A 25,795-nucleotide genomic window follows, 5' to 3' on the forward strand; every position below is an offset into this window, starting at 1 on the left:
GTAGGCTTCACACTCCCACCCTTATATTTAAGTGGTTGGTTTAGATAACTGCTGGGACTCTTATGCGGGGACCCCTGAAGTTTGTGGATTTTTCTAGCAGGAGAGGACCTTTCATTGGAAAGTGGGGTTTGAAGCCAGACAGATCAGGGGCTGGATTCTGCCTGAATGAAGAGCTTCCTCCTGATGGAAGAAGCCCTTGGCCCTTCTTCATCAGTGACATGAGATGATCAGTCCATCCTGTCAGTCTTGCAGTTCAGCAAGGGCTGCAGACCGGCCCACACACATGGACATGCCCCGCCCATCTGTTGTCAGGCCAGGTTTTTACAAGGACGCTTGGCCCAGATAGGCAAGTCGGCCTGGGAAACCAGCGGGTGGCAGAGTGAACTGGGTAAAAGGGTATCTACCCCTGGGGCTTTGGGAGGTGCTCCAGACTTCTGATTGCCTCCTGTACCCACAATCCTTCAGGCTGGCCTGTTCCCAGCCTTCACACTAGTCCTGCCCTCTAATGGCAGAGGTTGCTCAGGTTCCAGCCTACTGTCTGTCCCTGCAAGTGACAGTCCTGGGTACTAGCAGATTTCTCTCTCTACACACAGAAGGCTGAGGCTTGGTGGGGAGGGGGAGGGGCAAGGTGAAAGGGACTGGTAGAGAAGTCAAGACAGGGGTACAGGGCTCTCTCAGGTGGACAGGTAGGACCTCATGGAGTGATGGGAGACACTAAATCCAATGAGTGCAGTTGGAATAGACAGAAAAGGACACAGAGAGACACGCAGAGATCCGTGGAAAGTAGAGGCAGAGCTTTGAGTCAGCTGTCACAAACATGGGAACTCAAGAAGCCACCAGAAGCCAGCCTCAGAGGCCAGGATGGTTCCTCCCTGGGAGGAATGTAGTCCCCACAATACTCCAGTATGGAGAGAATACTTCCTACTGTTTGTAATAATTTGGTCTAGGTGACACACCTATGGTATGCGACTGTCTTCCTGCTCTGTAACTTCTGGGTATATCATCCTCGGGTATATCTTTCCTCGTTCAGGCCAAGGGCTTCTTACAGGTAGGGGCAGTCTCTGCCACAGTGCTGTGGGCTCTGAGGGTGGCGGCTGGGCCTCCCTCCTCAGTCTGGGTTCCTTGGGCTATCACCCCCTAGTGCCCTGCCTTGGTGTCAGCAGACAAGGTGGCTGTGTGTGGGGGCTGTTGGGCCCTACCTTCATGTGTTTGGGTTGGCATGGGTCTCCCTCCGCAGGGTGGTACAGAGACTTGCTAACCGCACCCAGGCTCCTCCTCTTTTACCTGCTTCTTTCTGGGCAGGCTAGAGGGAGGGGCAGCCTGCCTAGAAATCCAGAAGTGGGGCTACTCCAGGGCTTCAAGTGGACAGAGTTGCCAATCTGATCCTTACTTGTTAACCTTGTTAACCTCACTTATTCATTTCTAAAAATAGGTACTTTTTAATCACTTACTTTTTAAACAACATAACCAAAAAAAATCTGTCACAAAAAAACTTTAAGACTCATTAAAAGAAAGCTTAATGAGAAAGGAAGGAAGGAAGAATGAAAGGAAGGAAGGAAGCAAGGAAGGAAGAAAGAAGGAAGGAAGGAAAGAAGGAAGCTAGGCGCTGGTGGTTTAAGCTTATAATCTCAGCTATTCAGGAGGCTGAGATCTGAGGATCACAGTTCAAAAGCCATTCTAGGCAGGGAAGGCTGTGAGACTGTTATCTCCAATTAACCACCAGAAAACTGGAAGTGGTGCTGTGGCTCAAAGTAGTAGAGTGCTAGCCTTGAGCAGAAAAGCTTAGAGATAGTGCCCAAGTCCTGAGTTCAAGACCCAGGACTGACCAAAAAAAGAAAGAAAGGAAGAAAGAAAATAAAAGAAAACTGCTTTGGAAGTCCTGCTGGGCCGAGCCCCTGGCAGCATCTTGATCACCAAGCCTTACCTGCTAGCCTCAGTGTATTTCACCTAGGAGTCCAGAGTTCAGCATGGAGAGAGTGGGTCCCATCCTGAGATGATGGGTTCCCCTTGGAGGAGGAACAGTGGGAGGAGGGAGGAACCGAGGGGTTACAGTTACATGAGTTAGGTGATGAATATATTTCTTGTCGGGCATTGTTACCCCTCCTTTGTTTTTCTCCTATTATCCCTTCCCTCCCTCACCTCCTTCACTCCTCCCCGCCCCCCCCCCCCCCCCCCCCCGCAAAGTTGTCAAGTTCATTTCCAACATAGTGTCTGGTGAGTATCATTCTTGCAATGGGTCATCGTGTGTCCTTGTTTCAACATTGTGATATTCCAGAAGGGAGCCTTTTCTTTGGCTACCTTTCTTGGCTCTGGGCTCCAGGGGTTCTCTCCTGCTTTCCTGCAGTGGGGAGGCAGCGTATTGATCTCTGCACCTGGCTCCCATCCCTTCATCTCTCTGGATGCTTGTCTCCAGTGAGAATACCACCCCTCTTCCTCCTCTCCATCAACAACAATACCCTTTCCCACCAACACCTCTGTCCCTCAGCCCAAATCCTTGCGGCCTCCTCAGTGGGGGAAATGGCAGGGCTGGACCAGGGTAGGAAGGGGGAGGGGAACCCTTCTGTGGAAGGAGATTAGGAGTCTCTGTCAGGGGTGGGTGGAGCAGGGTGGGGCCCTCGCTTACTCACACCCTTGGGACTTCTTGGTGAGGTAGATTTGGGGTGCCCTCAGCCTCAAGAGTCTGCCTCAGCATTGTTCCTGCCTGATCTCCTAAGCCCTGTTGGGGCTGGTGGTGGGTGGGAGGGGGAGCACTTCTGCTTTGGTGGCAGTCAGGGAGGGGTGCAGTCGGGTGGAGTGGGGTGGCGAGCGGCTTGGCTTCCTTTCTGGAAGCGGTTGATCCTAGGAAGAACACGGCAGCCTTCAGCGGGGGTTGTCAGGGCCTGTCTGGGGAGATGGGACGTGTCAGGCAGCCCCAGACACGACCACATTCCTCCCAACATGCCTGCCAGGGTCCAGGGGACTGAGGGGCTGGCAGGAGGGTGGTTGGGGGCCGGAAGAGGGTGTGTTTGGGAGGTTGTTAGGGAGAGGTGGGGAGTAGCCAAGGTTTGCATGCACAGACATCCAATGCAGAATCAATGGGATCCCTGGAATTGTCTCTTGACCTATGGGCCCAGCCTTTGGGACCCCTATATCCACGATCCACTATGATCACACCCAGTCCTGCTGTCCTCACAGAGGCCTGCATTCCTCCCTAACAGCTCCACAGAGGACCAAGGGAGGGAGCCTGAGCCAGTCCCTGGACCCCCCCAATCAGGGCTACCCCCCTCTTTGGGGGGAGGTCAGGGAGGTGGCTGAGAAGATATCTGGAACTAGATTTAAAATGTCCTCCTCCGGGCCTGCTTCAAGGGTGCTGCCTCACCCCTTTGGGGAGCCAAGATAGGCTACAACAGTGGGCTTTGTGCCACACTCAGTTTATAAAACCTTTTGGCCTACTTAGTCATGTTGGATTTGAAGAGCTGGCTGTAATAGGAACAGGGGTGCTATTCATTCCCACTTTCCAGACGAGCAAACTAAGGCTCAGAGAAAGGTCAGGTTCTGGGTCACACAGGTGCCAATGGCAGATCCAGGACTCAGCTGACCCTGGGCTCTTTCCCAACATCTCTGGCTCGGCCTCAGAGGCCACCTGCTTGTTTGTGGTGGCCGAATGGAGCAGCCTCATGCTGTGGGTCTGTCCGCAGGTATGTGGCCCACGTGAGCTCCTCTTTCGGGGTGGATGAGAAGGCCTGTGCACTGGGTGGGGAGATCAGCCTGGTGTTCCTCTCGTGGAGGTGTCTGGAGTCTGAGCTGCCTGCCTGGCCGAGGATATGACAGGCACTTTAGGATGTCCAGCTAGGAGGGCAGACTCATCTTGTCTCCATTAGTAGGTAGTACTGTGGAAGGTGGCCCGTCTGGGCTCCAGGTGATGTGACTGTGCTGGTGTTCCCACCAGGGTCAGGAGAAGCGGAACGTCCCCTGCAGTTAGTTGGGAGCTAATATGTCACCAGGTTTATATGCAGAGTGGCTCCTCTGTCACCCTGGCTGGGGCCGGCATGGGACTCCCAGAGGCCCCATGGGGAAAGTGTAGCCTGCAGGCCCACACCTCCCCCCCTGGTGAATCACACCTGGCGGGACAAGAAAGCCCCAAACACCTCAAACAATGCGTTTCCAGTAAAATATGATAGACATGATGAAGCGGGAGGGGAGGAGGGATCTCAGTGGGAGTTGGCTTTCGCCTGAGGGTGGTGAAAGCCAAGGGGAATGGAAAATGCCAGGCCCGCCTCCTCCCCTACTCATAAGTATAAAGCACAGGCATTGGTTCCCAGCCTCCCGGAGCACCATTTGCTTCTGTCTGCCCACTTGCTCACATACTCACTCGCTCACTCTCCTTCCTCCTCGGGACCATGACCACCTGCAGCCGCCAGTTCACCTCCTCCAGCTCCATGAAGGGCTCCTGTGGCATCGGTGGCGGCTCCAGCCGCATCTCCTCTGTCCTGACTGGAGGCTCCTGCAGGGCCCCCAGCACCTACGGGGGTCTGTCGCTCACCTCCTCCCGCTTCTCCTCCGGGGGAGCCTGCGGGATGGGGGGCGGCTATGGCGGTGGCTTCAGCAGCAGCAGCAGCTTTGGAGGGGCTCTAGGTAGCAGCTTTGGTGGAGGATTCGGTGCCGGCTTTGGTGGTGGTTTTGGTTTTGGCAGTGGCCTTGGTGGTGGTTTGGGTGGTGGCGATGGGCTCTTGGTGGGCAGTGAGAAGGTGACCATGCAGAACCTCAATGACCGGCTGGCTACGTACCTGGACAAGGTGCGGGCCCTGGAGGAGGCCAACACTGACCTGGAAGTAAAGATCCGAGACTGGTACCAGAAGCAGAGGCCAGCTGAGACCAAAGACTACAGTCCCTACTTCAAGACCATCGAGGACCTGAGAAACAAGGTGAGTAGACCACGGTGCTACCCCAGGGGGCTTCTCTTGAGGACAATAGATGCTTCAGGCTGCCTAAGATTTCCTCATGAGACAGACTCCAATTCCAGATCCCTTTGTCTGAGATTATGGATATGCCAAGCAAAGCTCATCAGTGAGAAGACCCTTTTCCCTCTGGACTCCCAGCCTCAGATCACCCGAGACTGATGATTCCTACCTTTACATCTTATAGAGGAAGTTGAAACTTTGAGGGGTGCTTTGACCTGCTAAAGGTCACACAGCAAAAGGGAAAGCTTTCATGTCTCACCTTCTAATACGGGAGGCAGCTACCTGTTCTTTGGCACAAGGGAGGAGCAAGGCTGTAACGGGACGAGGCTAGACGCCCAAACCGCTCATTAGCTCATTAGTCTGGGCTGTGGCTGCCGCCGCCCATGAGCCTTGGCACTGGCTGGTCTCTCCCTCCAGGCAGGCAAGCATGGAAAACCCACAGCCACACTCAAGGTACCCTGTGGAAGAGAGAGGATGGTGTCTCCAGCACCCCTCATTTGCTCCCGTGTCACCCCCTAGAACCCTCCTGCTGAACCTGCTGGGCTCTGATGTCTTGCATAGATTAGGGCCATTAGACAGTCAGGGGGAGATGAGAGCCAAGCTCAAGCTTGTATGCGTCTTCTTCCCCCCCCCCCCCCCCTCCTGTTGCCTGCTTCCTCTTTTCTAATTCCCTCTTGGAAAAATCTCAATGAGGTTCCAGGCCTTGTAGGCTTGAATTGCGTGTGTCTGCAGAGCGCTGGGCAGGGCTGCCTCACATTGAGTGAAAGGGATCTAAGGAACTTTAAATCGCTCCTCTTATCTGTGCAGGAGGTGGACTTGAACCCCCGACACCCATCTCAGGTTCTGCAGCAAGCCTCTGGCAGTTGCTAGGAGCAGAACCTCAGGCTTTTCAATTCTAGATCCACTTCTTTTTCTACCTCTTCAGCTGACCATTAGTCATCGCTCACATTCCTCCTTCGAAGCTGGGCACAGCTTAGGCTTATTCTTTAGGCTTTTGTGGTGAAGGATTGGGTAGGAGGTTGGGGGGGGGCGGTGGAGAAGGGATAGCAGGCTGCAGAAACACCTAAACTTATCCATTTGACAAGGACTTGTGGCTTTTGCATTTTCCAGATCCTCACAGCCACCGTGGACAATGCCAATGTCCTCTTGCAGATTGACAATGCCCGTCTAGCTGCTGATGACTTCCGTACCAAGTAAGTTTGCAAGGGTAGCTCAGAAACATGTAGTCTCCCTAGGGTGGAAGACTTTTTTTTCCTTTTGGAGTATGAGTTTTCCAAACAGAGCTGACTTGTTCTAGGAAAACCCCTTGGGCTACTTGTAAAAATATAAGATGCTTGAGCCCCACCCTTGGGGTTTTGATTCAGTTATTTGTAACAGGTTACCTGGGTGATTCTGACCTGCAGCCAGGTTTGACAACTTTAGGGAGAGGCATCGCCCTACTCCCTCACCTGCCACTAGAGTACAATGAGTAGTCATATTTGGAGGCCTTGAACCTGATTGGCTGGCAGAAGCTGGAAGTGCACTCTCCCCTGAGTTCTGCAGCAGGAATGAGCTAGCTGTCTTATTTCCAAGATTCCAGAAACATTCAGATCTGAGCAATCAATGGACACAGTGTCTAAAACCACCTACTGCATGCCAACTCTGGGGAGAAGCTATGGCAGAAGAAAACAAAGCTCTTGGTATGGCTGAGATGGGCATCTGATTCCTTTTCTCTTGGGTCATTTCAGGTATGAGACGGAGCTGAACCTGCGCATGAGCGTGGAGGCTGACATCAATGGACTGCGCAGGGTGCTGGACGAGCTGACCCTGGCCAGAGCCGACCTGGAGATGCAGATCGAGAGCCTGAAGGAGGAGCTGGCCTACCTGAAGAAGAACCATGAGGAGGTAAGAGCTGTGGGGGTCTCCAGCTTAAAAGAATGCAATGGAATGGAGATGATGGGCCCAATACTTCTGACAAGGAAGCTCTCCCTTCCCAGCCCCCATCAGCTGCCATCATGAGGGTCTTCATTGTGGATTCTTCTCTGGTTGTGCAGGAGATGAATTCCATGAGAGGCCAGGTAGGCGGCGATGTCAACGTGGAGATGGACGCGGCTCCTGGCGTGGACCTGAGCCGCATCCTCAATGAGATGCGGGACCAATATGAGAAGATAGCGGAGAAGAACCGCAAGGACGCGGAGGACTGGTTCTTCAGCAAGGTGTGTGTCTTTTGGAAGGGAAGGAACCCAGGTCGTCTGCCTTCTGGGGCTTTCTGGTATGAATGGTACTTTTTCCTCTGCAGACAGAAGAGCTGAACCGCGAGGTGACCACCAACAGTGAGCTGTTACAGAGTGGCAAGAGCGAGATCTCTGAGCTCCGCCGCTCAGTGCAGAACCTGGAGATTGAGCTGCAGTCCCAGCTCAGCATGGTAGGAACAACCATCAGGCATGAGAGTGGGCTCAGGGAGGGTAGCTGAAGGGATGAACAACCACAGTGACCTCTGCTTTCCTTTCTCTCCCTTACAGAAAGCATCCCTGGAGAACAGCCTGGAGGAGACTAAAGGCCGCTACTGCATGCAGTTGGCCCAGATGCAGGAGATGATCGGCAGCGTGGAGGAGCAGCTGGCTCAGCTGCGCTGTGAGATGGAGCAGCAGAGCCAGGAATATAAGATGCTGCTGGACGTGAAGACCAGGCTGGAGCAAGAGATCGCCACCTACCGCCGCCTGCTGGAGGGCGAGGATGCCCAGTGAGTGGGGCCCTCCCAGGTAGTCCATGCCTGAATTGTTTACTGATGAGTCCTCATGTGCTTCACAATCCTGCCATTTTCTGTCTTTACAGCCTCTCCTCTGCCCAGTTCTCCTCTGGCTCTCAGTCATCCAGAGATGGTAAGGCAACTCCTCTCATCAAACCTGGGATTGAGGGTACCTGGGGGTCCCCAGCAGGATTAGGCCAGAGATCAGAAACTTCTTTAAGAGTTGAGCATTCATATGCACTCTCCCTTATGAAGCTCCTAGGGTGGAAGCCATTTTTTAACTCTTCTTGGGCCGAAGAATGATGATCCCTGCCTTTGTACGGATCTGGATAGACTTCTTAGTAAGGGTGGTCAGGACCATGGACAGCACACCCCAGCATTCTGGCCAACCCCAGTCCATTTGGGTCTGTTTGGATAGGAGAACTAGTTGGCGCTGATGGCTTCTGCAAGCTCCAGTCTGAGGGCATAGCTTCTTATTCCTGACCTTAAAGAGCCCTAGTCTGAATATGTTGGTGGTATTAGTGCTTTGGTGTTAGCAGTGATTAGGAAAGTAATCAGGAGACAGTTCATGGATGCCTCCTCAATTTCTTGGCCGCTCCATTCCCGGTTTCTCCATTGCCTGTCCACCTCTGGTAACCTCTTCTCTTCCATCTTCTCTTGCACAGTGACCTCCTCCAGCCGCCAGATCCGCACCAAGGTTGTAGATGTGCACGATGGCAAAGTGGTGTCCACCCACGAGCAGGTCCTTCGCACCAAGAACTAAGGCTGTTCAGCTCTGCTCAGGCCTTGGTGGCTCCTGTGTGGACACAGATGTGTAGACACAGTTCTCATGGAAGAGCCCCTCCTCCGCCCCCAAACACTTCACACTCTACCTTTACCCCTCCTGGCAATCAATAAAGTGTCTTTATCTGAGTTGCACAATTTCGCGGTCTGCCCAGTCATTGTCAAGAATGGGGGTGGGAAGAAGGTGGTGGGTATATTGCTCTGAGCTTGTTGTAATACCTGGCAATGGCCTCTTGGACTGGGAGAAAGGACTTGAGGGCGGCTGGGCTCAGGTCCCAGGATAGCTTTCACCATCTCCAAAGAGATCGATAGCTGTGTGTCCCAGGCTGTAAGTGGTTTGCCTAGGGCACGCAGAGATAGTCTCTCACTCACTTGTTCATGTACTAATCAGACAATGAATGCCTTTAGGTGCCAGGTGGTATGTTAGGTTAAGAATTTTTTAAAAAATTAATTGTTATTATAAAGATGATATACAGAGGAGTTACAGTTATGTAAGGTAATGAAGACATTTCTTTTTGGACACTAGCCTCCTTCCCTTGATTGCTCCTGTTTTTCCCTCCCATCCACACATTTTTGTGATCAAGGATCCCTTTGGAAATGTATTGGAAGCTTCATACACACATACACACACACACACTCATACACACATATATATATATATATATATATATATATATATATATATGTATTTGTTCCCTGATTCCTAGACACTTGCATTTGCATACAATTTCATGGGGTACACGGGTCTCCTCAGAACTCCTCAATGAAGGCTTATGAACCTAACTTTATGTTCTAGTGAGAGTCGTGTGAGTGTGTGTGTGTGTGTGTGTGTGTGTGTGTTCCAGTGCTGGGGCTTGAACTCAGGGCCTTATGGCTCTTGCTTAGCTTGTTCTGTTCAATGCTGACACTCTAGCATTAGAGCCACATATCTACTTCTGACTTTTTTGCTAGTTAGTCAAACATAAACAGCCTCACCACTCTGTCTGCCTGGCCTGGCTCAGAACCTCAACCATCAGATCTCAGCCTTCTGAGTAGATAGGATTATAGGGTGAGCCACTAGTGCTTGGCAAGTCTTGTCTTCTTGAGCTGGGACACATCCTCCAGAGCTGAGTCCAACTCTCCCTATAGTTAGCTGACCAAAGATAGGTCGCTTTCCATCTCCAAGCCTCAGTGTCTACAAAGGTATGGTGGGATGAGTAATATTACCTACCTTATAGGCTTATGAACACTCACTGGAGTAGCAGGTTGTTAGACCTCTAGCAGAGTGCCTGGCCTACTTCAGGCTGAAGGCACCACTGTGTTAGTGGCACCATTCATGATGAGGATGCTTTTTGAGATGTTGGGAATAGATTGCCAGGTTTCTAACCCTGTTTCTACACTAGCTCTGTGACCTTGGGAGTGCCTCAGCCTCAGTTTCCTCACTTGTACAATAATGACTATGAAACCCAGGCTTCTTGGGGTTCATAAAAAATCCAATGAATTAATTTATCGGTACGTAGGTACCTAGGAGCCAGGGTTTTGATGAGTCCTCTTGGTGGAGGAGTGTCTTATGCTCTCTTTGGGAGTGTTGGGGGGAGGGGTGGGGGAGCGGATCTGGATGAGGAGCAGAAAGGGGAGGGGCCTTACCTGAGTGAGCCGTTGGAGATTCCAGAGGTAGGAGGGGCTCAGTGCCCTGGGCGAGGAAAGAGTTGAGTAGACCTGGGCCAATTTCCACAGTTCATTCATTTGGCTGTGTGTGGATGCCTGTTAGGGTGAATCAAGAGTAGGGGTGGGACTGCAGGAAGAATCTGGACCAAAACTTGGGTTTTGGGTTTGGAAAGGTGCTGAAGTCAGGCTGGTTGAAGAGCCTGGCCATATCATTGAAACCATATTCCTTTACAAGCTGGGAAATGACCAGCTGTACTCTATAGGGCTGCTAGAGGATTTCATGACCTCATGGAAACAATGAGTGTAGCTTTAAGTTTGGTGCATAGGCTGCCTTCCGTACATGCTAGCATTAACAGGATGAGCTAACTAGCCAAAGCAATGAAATGTTACTGGTTAATCTTGTTCTGATATACACCCCAGCAAAGATAGGGTGTCTCTACATCTCCAAAACTCTGGGTAATTGATCCCATTTAGAAGTCTTGGGTCCTTAAAACATTTTTTTTTCCTCCAAAACATAAAGATTTGGATTTCAGGAAGCAGAGGCAAAGTTTATTTGAAAATGAGAGTAGCCGAGCTCTGGTGGCTCACACCTGTAATCCTAGCTACTCAGGAGGCTGAGATCTGAGGATCACGGTTCAAAGCCAGACCAGGCAGGAACATCTATGAGACTCTTATCTCCAATTAAACCACCAGAAAACTGGAAGTGGCACTGTGGTTCAAAGTGGTAGAGTGTTATCCTTGAGCAAAAAGAGCTCAGGGACAGTGCCTAGGCCCTGAGTTCAAACACCATGAACAACAATAACAACAAAAAAGTGAGAGTAAGGCACCAGGGAAGTTGAGCAAAGTCTCTTGGCTACTAGCAGATGGATTTAAGCCCCCAACTAGGACTCCTATCTGGCAGGACCACCTTATGCCACATATAAGGTCCTGTTTATTGGCTTTCTGGGCAAGGAGGAGGAGGAAGAGAAGAAGGAAAAGAAGAAGAGGAGGAGGAGGAGAAGGAGGGGGAAAAGGAAGAAGAGGAAGGTGAGGAGAAGTGAACAGACTTTGTGCAAGAGTGCGAAGGGGAGCTGGAAATTGGTAGCCTGTTGTAGCACTCATGAGATTTCCCTTTAATATCCTTTTTGGGCAAGTCTCAGCTGTTCTGGCATCTATCTGGTCGGGTCACGTCCTCCTCTGGTATTGTCAGGGGTATTGCTTCTGTTCAGGCCTATCGTTCTTACAGGCTCTTTAGAAGATAAAGAGGGAACTCTCCCCACTGGGCCCCCATCTCTATTTTTCAGACTCTTCAGGAAGAGGAAGGGATTTCATTTCCACTGTGCCTCAGTCTCTCCTTATCTGCCTAGATTTGTCCTTTCTGCCTTTCCCTCATTTTTTTGTTTTGTTTTGTTTTGTTCTGGTCCTGGGGCTAGAACTCAGGGCCTGGGCACTATCTCAGAGATTTTTTTTTTGCTCAAGGATAACACTCTACCTCTCGAGCCACTCAAGAGACACAGAAGCTCCACTTCTGCCTCTTTTTTTTGCTGGTTAATTGGAGATAAGCACCTCACAGACTTTCCTGCCTGGGCTGGCTTGGAACAATGACCCTTAGATCTCAACCTAGAGTAGTAAGGATTATAAATATGAGCCACTGGTACCTGGCTCCTTATTATCTTTTTACCTGGACTGTAGCAAGCAAAGTGAGAGTGAGTGACCCAGAGCTGGAGGATTAGGGATTTTGAGGTACAAGGGACAGCTCAGGGAGGAGAGAGATTTGTAAGAGCTTCCTTAGAGTCTGGGAAGGGACCCTACTGGAGGCAGGGCTTCAGGATACTTCCAGGGGTCCTGGGCTCTGGGTACTAGGGCTCCAAGGTGGACTTCCTGTTCAATTGTGTCATGGAATCTGGGGTGGGGGGAGTAGTCACATTTCAGTGGTTGCATAGGCCTGGACAGAGAGCAAAGCAGATGCAGTCATCAGTGGCGATAGAAGTTTAAGAATTCTCCACCATATTTTGTTGGAGGTGGTGTCCCATTCAAGTTTGCACCCCCGATAGGAGGTCTGGTATGCAAATATGCGCTTTCTTAGACTTGGCTGTGGTGGGCCAGCATTCTCTCTGTTCAGGTGATTATCCTTGTTGTTTACTGGGAAAAGTGGGCTCCCTTGGGGGGAAAGAAGGTGCCACAGGCTATCTGACTAGAACCAGGCTCCACAGTGGGATGGGAGGAAATTAAACTGGTGGGCTCAGAGGGGGTGCCACCCTGTACGGAGAGTAGAAGGATAGACAACGCGACTGCCCCAGGGACTCATGTGAGCTCTCCTTCCTTCCAGATCTCCTCTACCTTACCCACATCCAGGAGGGGAGAGCCATTGTTTGAGCTCTGATGCCAATCAGTACTCTTGTCTACAGGGCCTGGTCTCAAGAGCTGGGCCCAGACCCCTCCCTCAAAACAGTAGGCCAGAAAAGCAGCTCAATAGCACTGTCTAGTGGAGGCAGGGGACAAGGCCTTGGTCTGTCTAGGCCTTGGTCTGACAAGGCCTCGCTGCCTTGGTCTGGTGGGGTCTGGCTAGGTGGGGGTGGCAGGTGGCGATGGAATGAGAAAGAATCAGCGTTGAAGGCATCTCCAGCACCTCCAGCCCTGGCAGTAACACCCGCCTAGATGGTTCATGCAGGGGAGGGGCCATGCATCGGGAGAGGAGCTGTGACTCACCCCTGCCCCCTCTCCCTCCTTCCCTAAGCAGCCAGCCACATGATGACTCAGGGTCTCCCCAGCCCCCACCTGAGGCTCAACAATGGTGAGCAAGTGGGGAATGTGGAAAGCTGGGTGCAGGCAAGAGAGAGGCTTCCAGGGCCTTGCCTTTCCTCTGAGGAGAACCCCGTTCCCCATGGGGGACAGCGTACAGGTGGAATCCACCATTGTTTTCCTCTCTGGTCCTTCCTCGGCCTCTCAGTCTCTTCTGTCTGTCTCCATCCCCCTTCTGGGAGTAGGAGCTGCAGCCTTGACCTTGGCTATAGGCAACAGCATTCATTCTCCTTGGAACTCATGTGATGAGGTGTTCCTGAGCTACAGGGACTCCATTCTTGGTTCAGATTTTGGAGGGTTTTCCCCCACCCCAGGATGGGGGTGAGATGGGGTTCTGCTGGCAGATGCTGAGCCCCGAGGGAAGAGCAAGCCACGGTACACAGCAGAGAGAAGAGGTCCTTCACTCAGGCCAAACCTCCTCGTCCTGCCTCCATTTTGCCTAGTCTACCTAGCTCCTCATGCCAGGCAGAGAGCTTGAGAGAAGGGAGAGACCAGCTCCAACCACCTGAACACCTTATGCCTGGAGGGAAGGAGGTGCCCACGTGGCCAGCTCCTCTTTGCATGGAAAGCAGAGCCAGACACGGGAAGGACTGGTAGACGTGGAGGGGAGAGAAGGAGAAGGAAGAGCGGAGGGAAGGAGTGTGGATGGGGGAGGGGGCTGCCTACACACAGGCAGTAGTTGAACGTTTATCGGGAGGCTCCTCCATCTCTTCTGAACTGTATTTATACCCCCTGGCAACACAATATTCAGAGGCTTCCCATGAGGTTAATGAAGTCAGGCCCACAAGGGTAGAGAAGGTGAGGCCAGCAGATGGTGGAGTGGTACCTGACCGGGGAAGTGTTGCTCACCCTACTGTACTGTTCCTAGAGACCCAGTGGAGAGGACTGGGGGATGAGGGCAGAGGCAGTGAGAGCCAACATGATCCGGTAGAAAGGCCTGTGGCATGTTCTTACTCAGAAGGGAGGAGAGTGGTTCAGGAATCCTGCAGTCCAGGCAGAGGGCTGGCCAGAGAGGGGACTTTCATTTACATAATCAGGTTATAGTCAATGCAGAGGGGATGGTGAGCTTTACAGCCCACCCCATGAAAATGGGGCAAGTCCTTCCTAGCTGGCCCTGGGTGAGTAGTGTGGGAGACAGTCGATGCTCAGTGTCCTCTAGGGCAGCTCAAGGTCCTGGGCATTGGGGAGGGGCTCTGGAGACAGAGTGCTGGAAGGTGGGAAGTGGAGGTGGGGGGTGAGGGCATGGGCGAGTTCAACACCAGGGCTGGTGATGGGCCCTCTCTGACCAGAATGGGCAGGACAGTGTGCTATGGCTTGGAGCTCCTGACCAGTTGTCAGACAGGGCCTACTAAGATTGCTGAGGACAGAACACAAATGCTGTGCGCTGTCCCCAGAGCTCTGCCCAACCTCTCCCCTGCCCAGCATAGGAACCAGGATGTGGGGGTATGAATCCTACCCGAAGAGGTGACTTCAGAGTCAGGCTGACAAAGCAGAAGAAAGGACGAGAGAAACCAGCCCAGGCCTAGCCCAGGCCTAGCCCAGGCCTAGCCCAGGCCTCAGACCACTTGGCAGCCTGATGTTGGCTTTTTCAGTAGAGGCTGGCAGGAAGGAGGCTTAGAACCCCAGGAACTAGGCAGTCACAACCTCCAGCCTTGGCTGGGGAGTTTCCCATGTTTTAGACACTCACCAAATGCCTCCAACTTGGTCTGTTCAATCTAATTTAGTAATTAACATACTCCGTGCCACTCATCTAAATATTTATTGAACATATTTTGGTGATTGACAGGCCCGGGGGTAATAAAGAAGAGCGATGGGATGGAGGAGTGTAGTCGTGGAGATGGGAGGGCAGGGATGGTAGGGGAAAAACAAAGGAGGAGGCAACCATGTTTCATAAGAAATGTACTCATGGGCTGGGAAGGTAGCTCAGTGGTAGAGCGCTTGCCTTGCATGCATAAGGCCCTGGGTTCGATTCCTCAGCACCACATAAGCAGAAAAAGCCGGAAGTGGCGCTGTGGCTCATGTGGTAGGGTACTGACATTGAGCTGAAATGCTGAGGGACAGTGCCCAGGCCCAGAGCTGTTTAGGCCCCACCTCTGACAAAAAAAAAAAAAAAAGAAATGTACTCATTACCTTGCTCATGTAATTGTAACCCCTCTGTATGGTATTTTCACAATAAAAAAACTTATTGAAAAAAAAAAAAGAAAGAAACAAAAGAACCCAGAAGAGTGATGGAGAGGGTGAGTCTGATCAGAATACATTGTATATTTGTGTGTGTGTGTGTGTGTGTGTGTGTAAATGTCACCACAACTCTCCCTTGATAACAAATGTATGCCAATTAAAAAAAAAAAATCTTTGAGTAGAGTGCCAGTAGCTCATGCATGTAATCCTAGCTACTCAAGAGGCTAGGATGTGAGGACCCCTGTTCAAAACCTTCCTGGACAGATAATTCCAAGACACTCTTTTTTTTTTTTTTTTGCCAGTCCTGGGGCTTGAACTCAGGGCCTGAGCCTGGGCACTGTCCCTCAGCCTCTTCGTGCTCAAGCACTCTACCACTTGAGCCACAGCACCACTTCTGGCTCTTTCTGAGTAGTTTATTGGAGATAAGAGTCTCATAGACTTTTCTGCCTGGGCTGGCTTCAAACTGTGATCCTCAGGTCTCAGCCTCCTGAGATTAGGATTACAGGCATGAGCCACTGGTGCCTGGCTGCAAGACACTCTTATCTTCAGCCTTGAATGCAAACTCTAAGAAGCAAGAGCATGAAGTCCTGTTGATAGGTTTTCTTTAAAAAAAAAAAGATTGAAAAATAGAAAAGGAAATATATTTTCTATCATGTGATTTATTACCTTCTCTCTCCCCGCCCCCCCATCCTGGGTGATGGGGGAAGTGGGCAGGAAGTAGACATCTGATCAGGTGAAGGTGGGAAGGAAGCAAGGCCTCCAGGGCAGAGATCTAGGGAGGACGGATGTCCATTGTGTAGGCAAAGATGTCACTAGCTAAGAAAACAGGACTAAGACATTTTGGTGCAACAGGAGGCTATTGGGTTGCAAAGGCAGAGCTCCAATAACTAGCACATCTGTCTTTAAGTACCACAACTGTAGGAGGGGTGCACCATTCCTGAGGTACGTCAATACCAGACTGATGCATGGAGTGGATGCACCAAGCTCCTATTCCACCTCCCAGCTCCAAAAATAGATTAGATATACATACATACACATATGCACATATATACATATATATTCCTTTGAGACAAAGCTTTGTTTCTTTATGTCATCCAGGCCGGCCTCAAATTGTTGATCTTCCTGAGTGCTAAGATTATAGACCTGTACTACCACGCCTGACTCAGCATTGTATTATTGAACATAGTCTCCATACATCATCCAGAAACATTTCCAGAAATGCTGTCCTTTGTAATGCCATCCACAGGTCCTCTTTCAGGTCCCTCTTGATCCTTTTGGTCTCTTCCTTTCAACGGTTTTGTTGTTGTTATGTCTCAGATGAGGTCTTTTATATTTTCTTAGAATTGCCTTGGACCATGATCCAAGGCAATTCATGCTTCCTGTATAACTGGAACCACAGGAGAAAGACTCCATGATCAGCTATTTTGATGGAGATGGAGTCTTGCCAATTTTTGCCCAGGCTGGCCTCTAAAGTAGCTGGCTTTACAGGCCTGGATCCCTGTATGAGTTGGGAGGACATCTGGGAAATGGGAAGAGAAGGGGAAGGAATAGAAAAGGATGGGTAGGACAGCACAGAGCTGTGAGGGCCTTAGGGGGTCAAATTAGAAGCAGTTTGATGGATCTTGAGCCTTTCTCATGTGGTCTCACCATTTTATAGAGGAGGAATCGAGCAAAACACTGGAGCATGATTAAGGGATCAACGTCTCCCAGCTAGTGAGCCTGTGTGCTGAGGTTGGGTGGGCACTCGTACCCACAGCCTTCTTGTATTCCTTTTTTTCTGGCCCTGGGAACCAGAATCTGTATGGGAATTACTTCCGGGAGCAAAAATAGAGCCCATGTTTGTATCTTGCAACCTCTATGGCTCAGTACAGACGGGTATTCAACCAAATTCATGCCCCCACTGGGCCCTGTGCAAGATGTGTCCAGCCAGCATCAGCAGTACTTTATTGATTGGGTTGGCTTTCGTTTTCTTTCCTTTTTTCTTTTTTTTCAGTCCTGGGGCTTGAACTCTGGGCCTGGGCGCTATCCCTCAGCTCTTCAGCTCAAGGTGAGCGCTCTACCACTTGAGCCACAGCACCACTTCCGGTTTTCTGAGTGGTTTATTGGAGATGAGTCTCATGGACTTTCCTGCCTGGGCTGGCTTTGAACTGTGATCCTCAGATCTCAGCCTCCTTAGTAGGTAGGATTACAGGCGTGAGCCAGTGGTGCCCGCCAGGCTTGGGTTGGCTTTCTTTATCCACCCAGTCCTCTGTGGGCTGTTCTGGAGCTTGGCAGACATGGTGCTTCACACGTCCCTCCATCTTTGGCCATGCCTCCTGTCTCCTCAGCCATCTAGGGGCTCCTAAAGGCAGAGCTCCTGTCTTCCCTGTCAATAGAGAGATCCTGGGAGAAGGAATTGAGTTTCTGTTCAGTTGCTGGGGGGGGGGGAGGGGACTCCAAGAAGCAGGAGCTGTGTCTCCCTCAGCCTCCCTTAATCTCCTTGTACCTCAGCCCTGACTCAGTGCAGGTGGGCTCTCCTGAGGGCCCAGGTGCGGAGGGGGAGATGGAAGGAGAGGGTTATGCCCAGTGATGGTCATCCCTCAGCAGATGACTTTCCCTCTGGGAGTTTTTCTCTTGGCTCCTGGGAGGGACTAAGTCTCAGGCCTGCCGTCAAGGTCACCTGGCGACTAGACTGTGGGATATAGGTCAACCCCCCTTAGCAAGAGACTTGATTTATGGAGCCTTTGACAGCCTAATGTCATCAAATTATCCTACACAATAGAGAGAGGCTGGGCCCCCTGTGGGGCAGTCCAAGGGACGCAGAGCCTGGGGCTGCCTGTCTGTCCTGTATCCCAGACCTTCGCTGAGTCTGGAGAGGGGGTGGTGGTGGAAGGTTGGCACACACAGATGAGGGCACACCTAGGCGGGCCACCTTCAATGGTGGGGGATTATAAGTAGATGGCCGTGGGGACAGCAGGGTGGCTAGCAGCACTCCCGTGAACCGCAGGCAGGGCCATGAGTTGCAGACAATTCTCCTCGTCCTTGTGGAGCGGTGGCAGCAGCTGTGGGGGTGGCAGGGACAGTGGGGGCAGTATGAGCTCTTCCTTCAGCCGCTTCAGCTCCACAGGGGCCAGAGGAGGAGGAGGAGGAGGAGGGTTCAGCTCTTCCAGTAGCTATGGTGGAGGCAGCTTTGGGGCCTGTGGGAGGGGAGGTGGTGGAAGTTTTGGGTCCGGCTATGGTGGAGGATTTGGTGGGGGCTTTAGTTCAGGGAGTTTTGGTAGTGGTGCTGGAGGCTTTGGTGGATCTGGGGGTCTTGGAGGAGGCTTTGGAGGTGGCGCTGGAGGCAGTAATGGTGGCATTCTGGCCATCAACGAGAAGGTCACCATGCAGAACCTCAATTCCCGGCTGGCTAACTACTTGGATAAGGTACAGGCACTAGAAGAGGCCAACACTCACCTGGAGAAGCAGATCCAGGAGTGGTATCAGTCCAAGGGGCCCAGAATCTTCCAGAAGGACTACTCCCCTTACTATGATACTATTGAAGACCTCAAGGACCAGGTAGGTCCCGGGACTTTCCTAGAGCTCTCCCTCTTGGTCTCAGTTTCTCTGCTTTTCTATCTGTCTCTCTCTGTCTCTTTCTGTGTCTCTGCCTCTGTCACTCTTTCAGTCTGCCCCCACTCCACAGGATAGTAGATTTGAAGCTAAGCCTAGACAATAGGCAGATACTTTAAACTTTCATCGGAAACAAACCCGTGTTGGCCTCCTGAAGGCTCCAAGGCGGAGGCTTTGGCCTATGTTCTGTTTTTGTTTGTTTGTTTTTCAAACTCTTCTTACTTTCAGAGTATAAAAGCAGAGAAGAAGCTTCGATTAATATGAGTAAGGCTGGGGCCTGGTCTTAAATTCAATCTTGCCTCTTCCTTCTTCCTTCTCTTGGGTTCCTAGAAGATGATTATTTTCATCTTGTCATCTTCATCTTTTGGAACCAGATATATGTTTATTCAACTGATGGAGAGGATCTTAAGATCTGGGCATGGAATCCCTCCCTTTCTCCTTCTCTCCCTCCATCTATCTTTACGTCTATCTACTTGTCTATTCATTTACTCCATTCCTTTGGTGTACCAGACTTAGCCCTCAACCCCAGGAAGCTCACAGTCTGGTTCTTCACCTTGTCCTCTTGCTTTTCTATCTTCATGCCTTGAATGTGATGTTTCTAGAGGGCTTAATTCAATCACCACCATCTTCCTGATGTCTTTCCTAAGTTTTCATAACCATAAACCATTTCTCCTTTTTGTATTACCTTGGATTTTATAATTGATGGTGGGCTGTTTGAAGAGCAGTCTCTCACGGATCTTTAAGTCCTGTAGTGTCTTCTTCAGGAGCTCTTCAAATAGTTGCTCAATGAAAGCAACCTGTTGGAAAGCTCTTTTTGCTTCTTGAATCTCTTCCTGGATGGGTTTCTTCCCTCCTATGGTTTTATCTGGCCTCCTTCTCTTCAAGCAGTGAGTTTGGGAACAAGGAGTCATGGGTTTTCATGCCATCTTCTACTTATTTATTTATTTCAGATTCTGGACCTGACACGGCGTGGCAGCAAAACCCTCTTGGACATTGACAACGCTCGAATGATGATGGATGACTTTAGGATTAAGTGAGCTCTGCCCTCTTCTCCCTCTGCTGCAGTCTGTCCTTCCTCTTCTCCGAGTGCTCTAGAGATCCCTGTAGGACCAGTCATCCTTTTGATCATACCGTGCTTCTGGCTGCCTTACAGATTTGAGATGGAGCAGACCTTGGAGCAATCGGTGGAGGCTGACATCAATGGCTTGAAGAAGGTGCTGGATACTCTGAACATGGCAAGGGCTGACCTGGAGATACAGTATGAGTCCCTACAAGAGGAACTGAAAGCCCTCAAGAAGAACCACCAGGAGGTAGGAGTCTACTACTGTGACCTATTGGGTACAGAAGGGCACAAACAGCAGGAGGCGCTATAGAGCAATGTCCTCCTGAAGAGGACACCAGTTGGGGTGGTGGTTGAGCCTTGATTTCTCAGCTATGTCCTTTCTTTGTACTCTGAGGGACATGGAGCAAGATCCGAAAAAAGGGTGAGAGGGATCCTGCACCTGACCTCATGTCTCCTTCTTCTCTGGCAGGAGATGAGCCAGCTGACTGGCCAGAATGACGGGGATGTCAACGTGGAGATAAATGTTGCTCCTAGCAAAGATCTCACTCGGACTCTCAATGAGATGCGTGAGCAGTACGAGCAGATCATTGCTAGGAACCGGAAGGAGATCGAACAACAATATGAGTCCCAGGTGAGCAGCGTGTGCTGCCCCTACAATCTCCTGTCCCTCTATCCATGTGTCCCTGCCCTCCTTGCCTTCTTTCTCCCAACCCTCATCCTCCCACCTGTCCACCTCTTAGTGTGGCTACATCCAACGATCTTCCCCTCACCCCTCTTCCATCACTGCACCCAGACACAACTGTAGAGTAACTTCTCAGTGCTACTTTCTTGGGTGAAAGTGCTGGTATCTCAGAGACGAGCTAAACAAGTTTGTTACTCTGAAAAAGCTCATAGTTTAGGTGGATGCCAGGAGCTCACGATTGTCATGCTAGTTACTCAGTTACTCAGGAGGCTAATGTCTGAAGATCACAGTTCAAAGCCAGCTTGAGCAGGAAAAGTCCATGAGACTCTTTATCTCTTATCTGACCACCAAAATAACTAGAAATTGGAGCTGTGGCTCAAGCACCAGCCTTGAGTGAAAAAGGAACAGCACCCTGCTTCTGAGTTCAAGCCCTAATACTGGCACAAAACAAAACAAAAAGAAATACATAGTTCAGGGTATGTGTGAACAAAACTAGAACATGAACCACTTACTTGTTATATTATTTAAGACTTCGTTAATTTGTGTGTGTGTGTATGAGAGAGAGAGAAAGAAAGAGAGAGAAAGGGGGAGAGAGGGAGAAAAAGAAAGGAGAGAGAGAGAGAGAGAGAGCGAGAGAGAGAGAGAGAGAGAGAGAGAGAGACTGGAGACAGTATGAATGGCTTTGAAACTTTGCCAAGAAGGGGAAGGAATATCCTGTTGTGTGACCTGGACAACTCTGCCAGTCTGAGGGAACCCAGAACTCAAAGTATCTTTGGCTAGGCTCAGCCTTGGTCTTCACAGGGAAGCTCTTGGTAGGTGAAGCAGAGTCTTGTCCGTTGAAGCGCCTGGCCTTGCTTGGTCCTAACTGAGCCTTTGGGTTTGCAGATGACTCAGATTGAACAAGAAGTGACAACTAGTGGCCAAGAGATGGAGAGCAACCAGAGGGAGCTGGCCCAGCTTCCGCGCAGCGCCCAGGAGCTGGAGATTGAGCTGGAGGGTCAGCTCAGCACGGTTGGTGGAGCCACTGTGGATTTTCTGCCAGGGTGGGGATGGGGCACAAAAGGCCTTGACTGACTGATCTCCGGGCATGGCAAGGAGAAGAATGGTTGTGTAGCATCCTCTTAAAAACCTCCTTTTGCCGCCCCCCCTCTTAGAAATCAGCTCTGGAAAAGGCTTTGGAAGACACCAAGAACAACTACTGTGGCCAGTTACAGCAGATCCAGGGGCAAATCAGTGAACTTGAATGCCAGCTTGCACAGATTCGGGCAGAGATAGAGTGCCAGAATCAGGAATACAGCACTCTGCTATGCATCAAGATGAAGCTGGAGCAGGAAATTCAGACCTACCGCCGCCTCCTTGAGGGAGGCCAGGAAGACTTGTAGGTCTTTGGTGTACCGTGGAGCCCCGTTGGGACTTCCTAGGCCTGTCTGTCCATCTGAAGGGGCAGCTAGAGAAGATGTTGTATGCAAGGGTCTGATGGATCCAGGACTTTATCCTGTGGTGGGATGGGTGGAAACTCAGGACATTTGAGCTCAGGAAAGGTAATGACAATAATGTAAGGGCTGCCCAGCCCTGTGCCAGAGAGGGGAGGGTTCTCCAGCAGTAGGGCCCGCTTCCCAGCTGTGCTGCCACTGCAGCTTTTGGTCCTCTGCTTCCTAGGAAGGAAACAAGAAGATTTGTATTTGAGTCTTGACTCAGTGCAGGTTTATTCTTGTATAGTATATGAAGTTCACTCATTTTATCTCTTCTTTTTTGTCAGTGACTCCAGTGGAGCTGGACAAAGTGGCTTTGGAAGTGGCAGAGGAAGGAGAGGAGGAAGTGGAGGCAGCCACGGAGGAGGAAGTGGAGGAAGCCATGGAGGAGGAAGTGGAGGGAGCCATGGAGGAGGAAGTGGAGGGAGCCATGGAGGAGGAAGTGGAGGCAGTGGGTCCAAGGGAGAAGGTGGAGGCAGCTATGGTGGAGGAAGCAGTTTTGGAAGAGGAAGTGGAGGCAGCTATGGTGGAGGAAACAGTTCTGGAGGAGGAAGCGGAGGCAGCTATGGAGGAGGAAGCAGTTCTGGAGGAGGAAGTGGAGGCCAGTACGGTGGAGGAAGCAGTTCTGGAGGAGGAAGTGGAGGCAGCTATGGAGGAGGAAGCAGTTCTGGAGGAGGAAGTGGAGGCCAGTACGGTGGAGGAAGCAGTTCTGGAGGAGGAAGTGGGGGCAGCTATGGTGGAGGAAGTAGTTCTGGGGGAGGAAGTGGAGGCCAATCTGGTGGAGGAAGCAGTTCTGGAGGAGGAAGTGGAGGCCAGCATGGAGGAGGAAGTAGTTCTGGAGGAGGAAGTGGGGGCAGCTATAGAGGAGGAAGCAGTTCTGGAGGAGGAAGTAGGGGCAGCTATGGTGGAGGAAGTAGTTCTAGAGGAGGAAGTGGAGGCCAATATGGTGGAAGAAGCAGTTCTGGAGGAGGAAGTAGAGGCCAGTATGGTGGAGGAAGCAGTTCTAGAGGAGGAAGTGGAAGCCAGTATGGAGGAGGAAGTAGTTCTGGAGGAGGAAGTGGGGGCCAGTATGGAGGAGGAAGCAGTTCTGGAGGAGGAAGTGGAGGCCAGTATGGTGGAGGAAGCAGTTCTGGAGGAGGAAGTGGGGGCAGCTATGGAGGAGGAAGCAGTTCTGGAGGAGGAAGTGAAGGCCAGTATGGTGGAGGAAGCAGTTCTGGAGGAGGAAGTGGAGGCCAGTATGGTGGAGGAAGCAGTTCTGGAGGAAGAAGTGGAGGCCAGTTTGGTGGAGGAAGCAGTTCTGGAAGAGGAAGTGGAGGCCAGTATGGTGGAGGAAGCAGTTCTGGAGGAGGAAGTGGAGGCCAGTTTGGTGGAGGAAGCAGTTCTGGAAGAGGAAGTGGAGGCCAGTATGGTGGAGGAAGCAGTTCTGGAGGAGGAAGTGGAGGCCAGTATGGTGGAGGAAGCAGTTCTGGAGGAGGAAGTGGGGGCAGCTCTGGAGGAGGAAGTAGTTCTGGAGGAGGAAGCGGAGGCCAGTATGGTGGAGGAAGCAGTTCTGGAAGAGGAAGTGGAAGCCAGTATGGTGGAGGAAGCAGTTCTGGAGGAGGAAGTGGGGGCTGCTATGGAGGAGGAAGCAGTTCTGGAGGAGGAATTGGAGGCCAGTTTGGTGGAGGAAGCAGTTCTGGAAGAGGAAGTGGAGGCCAGTATGGTGGAGGAAGCAGTTCTGGAGGAGGAAGTGGAGGCCAGTATGGTGGAGGAAGCAGTTCTGGAGGAGGAAGTGGGGGCAGCTCTGGAGGAGGAAGTAGTTCTGGAGGAGGAAGCAGAGGCCAGTATGGTGGAGGAAGCAGTTCTGGAGGAGGAAGTGGAGGCCAGTATGGTGGAGGAAGCAGTTCTAGAGGAGGAAGTGGGGGCAGCTATGGAGGAGGAAGCAGTTCTGGAGGAGGAAGTGGGGGCAGCTATGGTGGAGGAAGCAGTTCTGGAAGAGGAAGTGGAGGCCAGTATGGTGGAGGAAGCAGTTCTGGAGGAGGAAGTGGAGGCCAGTATGGTGGAGGAAGCAGTTCTGGAGGAGGAAGTGGGGGCAGCTCTGGAGGAGGAAGTAGTTCTGGAGGAGGAAGCGGAGGCCAGTATGGTGGAGGAAGCAGTTCTGGAGGAGGAAGTGGAGGCCAGTATGGTGGAGGAAGCAGTTCTAGAGGAGGAAGTGGGGGCAGCTATGGAGGAGGAAGCAGTTCTGGAGGAGGAAGTGGATCCATGGGAGGAGGTAGAAGGCCATCCCAGTCTCAGTCTTCTTCCTCAAAATCGGAAGACTGTGATGATCATTCACAAGGTAAGGGGTAATTCTGGGGGAAGAATCAAGTGGTTTTATTTTATCTTGCTTTTTTTTTTTTTGTAGCATTGGGGATTGAATCCAGGGCCTCATGAATGCTCAACAACCACTCTTTTTTGTTGTTGTATATCTTTGAATTTCTTTGGGGGAAGGATACACGTTCTAAGCAGAATTGGATTTTAGGAAGATCTTTAGTGAGATGCCATAGACCAGCCTTTGATGTAGGGTTGACCATTGTTTTCAACAACTTTGGATGAAGTTAGGACCAAATCTCCTCATAGGCCCAAGTCTTAGCAATAGAGGCAATTGACTGAAAATTGTGCATTGTCAGCTACATTTTCCACTATACTCTATGAGGTAGGGTCCATGGAAGGAAAATGCAGTTCAGAAAAGTAAGTAATTTGCTCACGATCATACAAATCCTATGTGGAGCCCTGTGTGGCTCCACAGCCAGTACTTAATAATGTCATTGTGTTACCTGACACAACTTCCAGAGGAAGTTTATAATGAACATGCTCATCTAAATGTAAGGAACATGCAGGTATGATCCATGGGAAAAATTTCCCTCTCTACACATGGACCTTTATGAAGATTTACTGTGAAATGACAGTAAAACACTAGGTGTTTAGTTCAGAGGGCCTTGCAGTAGCTGTGGACATTCCATCTTAGGTCTTATGTCTCCAACGGTACTTCAGGGGCACGCATGTGCATCTAGGGGAGAGGTTGGCCCATCTTTTCCCTCACTGTCTAAAGACTTTACTAACACAGCCATGGGCAGATGGGAAAGTCTGACCTGGGAACTTCCCATGCTCAGAGATGGAAGCATCTGTCATAGTTGTTGTAGGAGAGATGTGGAATTAGAGGAGGCCACAGGTTGGTTGAACTCCTACTAATTCCACCTCAGCTCTTTGAGTTTCTTAGCTCTTTTAGCTTCAGATTCTGTGTGCCCAGTTTCCCCAGCTTTCTCCAAGCTCTCACTTGAAGTCCTCTCCTCCTTTTTTATTTCTCCCCAGGCCACAAAATTCGGTATTAGAACTCCCGACAACTTTCATTGCCCAGCTCCAGATGAGCATCCTCCAGGTGGGCAAATCCTGGAAGGATCCTGCACAGTGTATCCTGACATCAGAGCTAGCTGGCAATATATCCTGGTACTCATTGGGGACTGGACTGACTTGGCATTGTGTCTCTGGCCATTTTTCAGCTACTTTTCCTTCTGGGCTTTGATGACCTCTGGATTGAGAAGACCTCTCTCTCTTCTTCTGTGTGACCTGGGGTAACCTTACTCATTCCCTGATCCTGACTTCCTAATAAAGTTTTCCAGATGCAAATTAGACTTGGACTTTGACCTTTTTTGTCCTCTGAGATTAGGCAATGTGATAGTTAATCTTGATGGTCAACTTGATTGGATTAGGAGGTACCTGGGAGGTTAGTAAAGCATACCGTTGTCTGTGAGGCTGTTTCCAGAGTGTATTTACTAAGGGGCAATACACACCCTGAATGCAGACAACATTCACCTCATAGGAGTAGGCCCCAGGGAGGATAAAAGGGGAAAGAGAAGAAAGTCAATTATTTGAATTTCTGTCTCTGTCTGTGTCTCTCTCTGCTTCCTGGCT

At 50.9% G+C, this 25,795-nt stretch overlaps 3 protein-coding genes across 3 annotated transcripts in view; all 3 read left to right on the plus strand.

Moving 5' to 3' along the window:
- The window catches only part of LOC122102367 (keratin, type I cytoskeletal 15), an 88,058-nt gene that overhangs the window by 16,057 nt on the left and 46,206 nt on the right, over positions 1-25,795 (plus strand). The window lies entirely within an intron of this gene.
- LOC122102814 (keratin, type I cytoskeletal 14) lies at positions 4,380-8,509 on the plus strand. Its single transcript, XM_042673503.1, has 8 exons — positions 4,380-4,904; positions 6,051-6,133; positions 6,668-6,824; positions 6,974-7,135; positions 7,219-7,344; positions 7,442-7,662; positions 7,755-7,801; positions 8,334-8,509. The coding sequence occupies exons 1-8, from the start codon at positions 4,380-4,382 to the stop codon at positions 8,429-8,431; spliced, it is 1,419 nt and encodes a 472-aa protein (XP_042529437.1). The 3' UTR covers positions 8,432-8,509.
- Krt9 (keratin 9) lies at positions 18,052-25,215 on the plus strand. Its single transcript, XM_042673023.1, has 10 exons — positions 18,052-18,594; positions 19,599-19,681; positions 19,802-19,958; positions 20,181-20,342; positions 21,279-21,404; positions 21,548-21,771; positions 22,153-22,643; positions 23,715-23,828; positions 24,117-24,182; positions 25,196-25,215. The coding sequence occupies exons 1-10, from the start codon at positions 18,052-18,054 to the stop codon at positions 25,213-25,215; spliced, it is 1,986 nt and encodes a 661-aa protein (XP_042528957.1).

Source organism: Dipodomys spectabilis, unplaced genomic scaffold (assembly GCF_019054845.1).
Source record: "Dipodomys spectabilis isolate Male_0828 unplaced genomic scaffold, ASM1905484v1 ptg000018l, whole genome shotgun sequence".
Taxonomy (NCBI): domain Eukaryota; kingdom Metazoa; phylum Chordata; class Mammalia; order Rodentia; family Heteromyidae; genus Dipodomys; species Dipodomys spectabilis.

Bases quoted from the DNA above. Each gene is read 5' to 3' on its own strand.
- LOC122102814 (XM_042673503.1), top strand. From the start codon at position 4,380: ATGACCACCTGCAGCCGCCAGTTCACCTCCTCCAGCTCCATGAAGGGC. The intron at 6,825-6,973 runs GTAAGAGCTGTG...CTGGTTGTGCAG, and splicing joins TGAAGAAGAACCATGAGGAG to GAGATGAATTCCATGAGAGG. The intron at 7,136-7,218 runs GTGTGTGTCTTT...TTTCCTCTGCAG, and splicing joins AGGACTGGTTCTTCAGCAAG to ACAGAAGAGCTGAACCGCGA.
- Krt9 (XM_042673023.1), top strand. From the start codon at position 18,052: ATGAGTTGCAGACAATTCTCCTCGTCCTTGTGGAGCGGTGGCAGCAGC. The intron at 18,595-19,598 runs GTAGGTCCCGGG...TATTTATTTCAG, and splicing joins TTGAAGACCTCAAGGACCAG to ATTCTGGACCTGACACGGCG. The intron at 20,343-21,278 runs GTGAGCAGCGTG...TTGGGTTTGCAG, and splicing joins AACAACAATATGAGTCCCAG to ATGACTCAGATTGAACAAGA.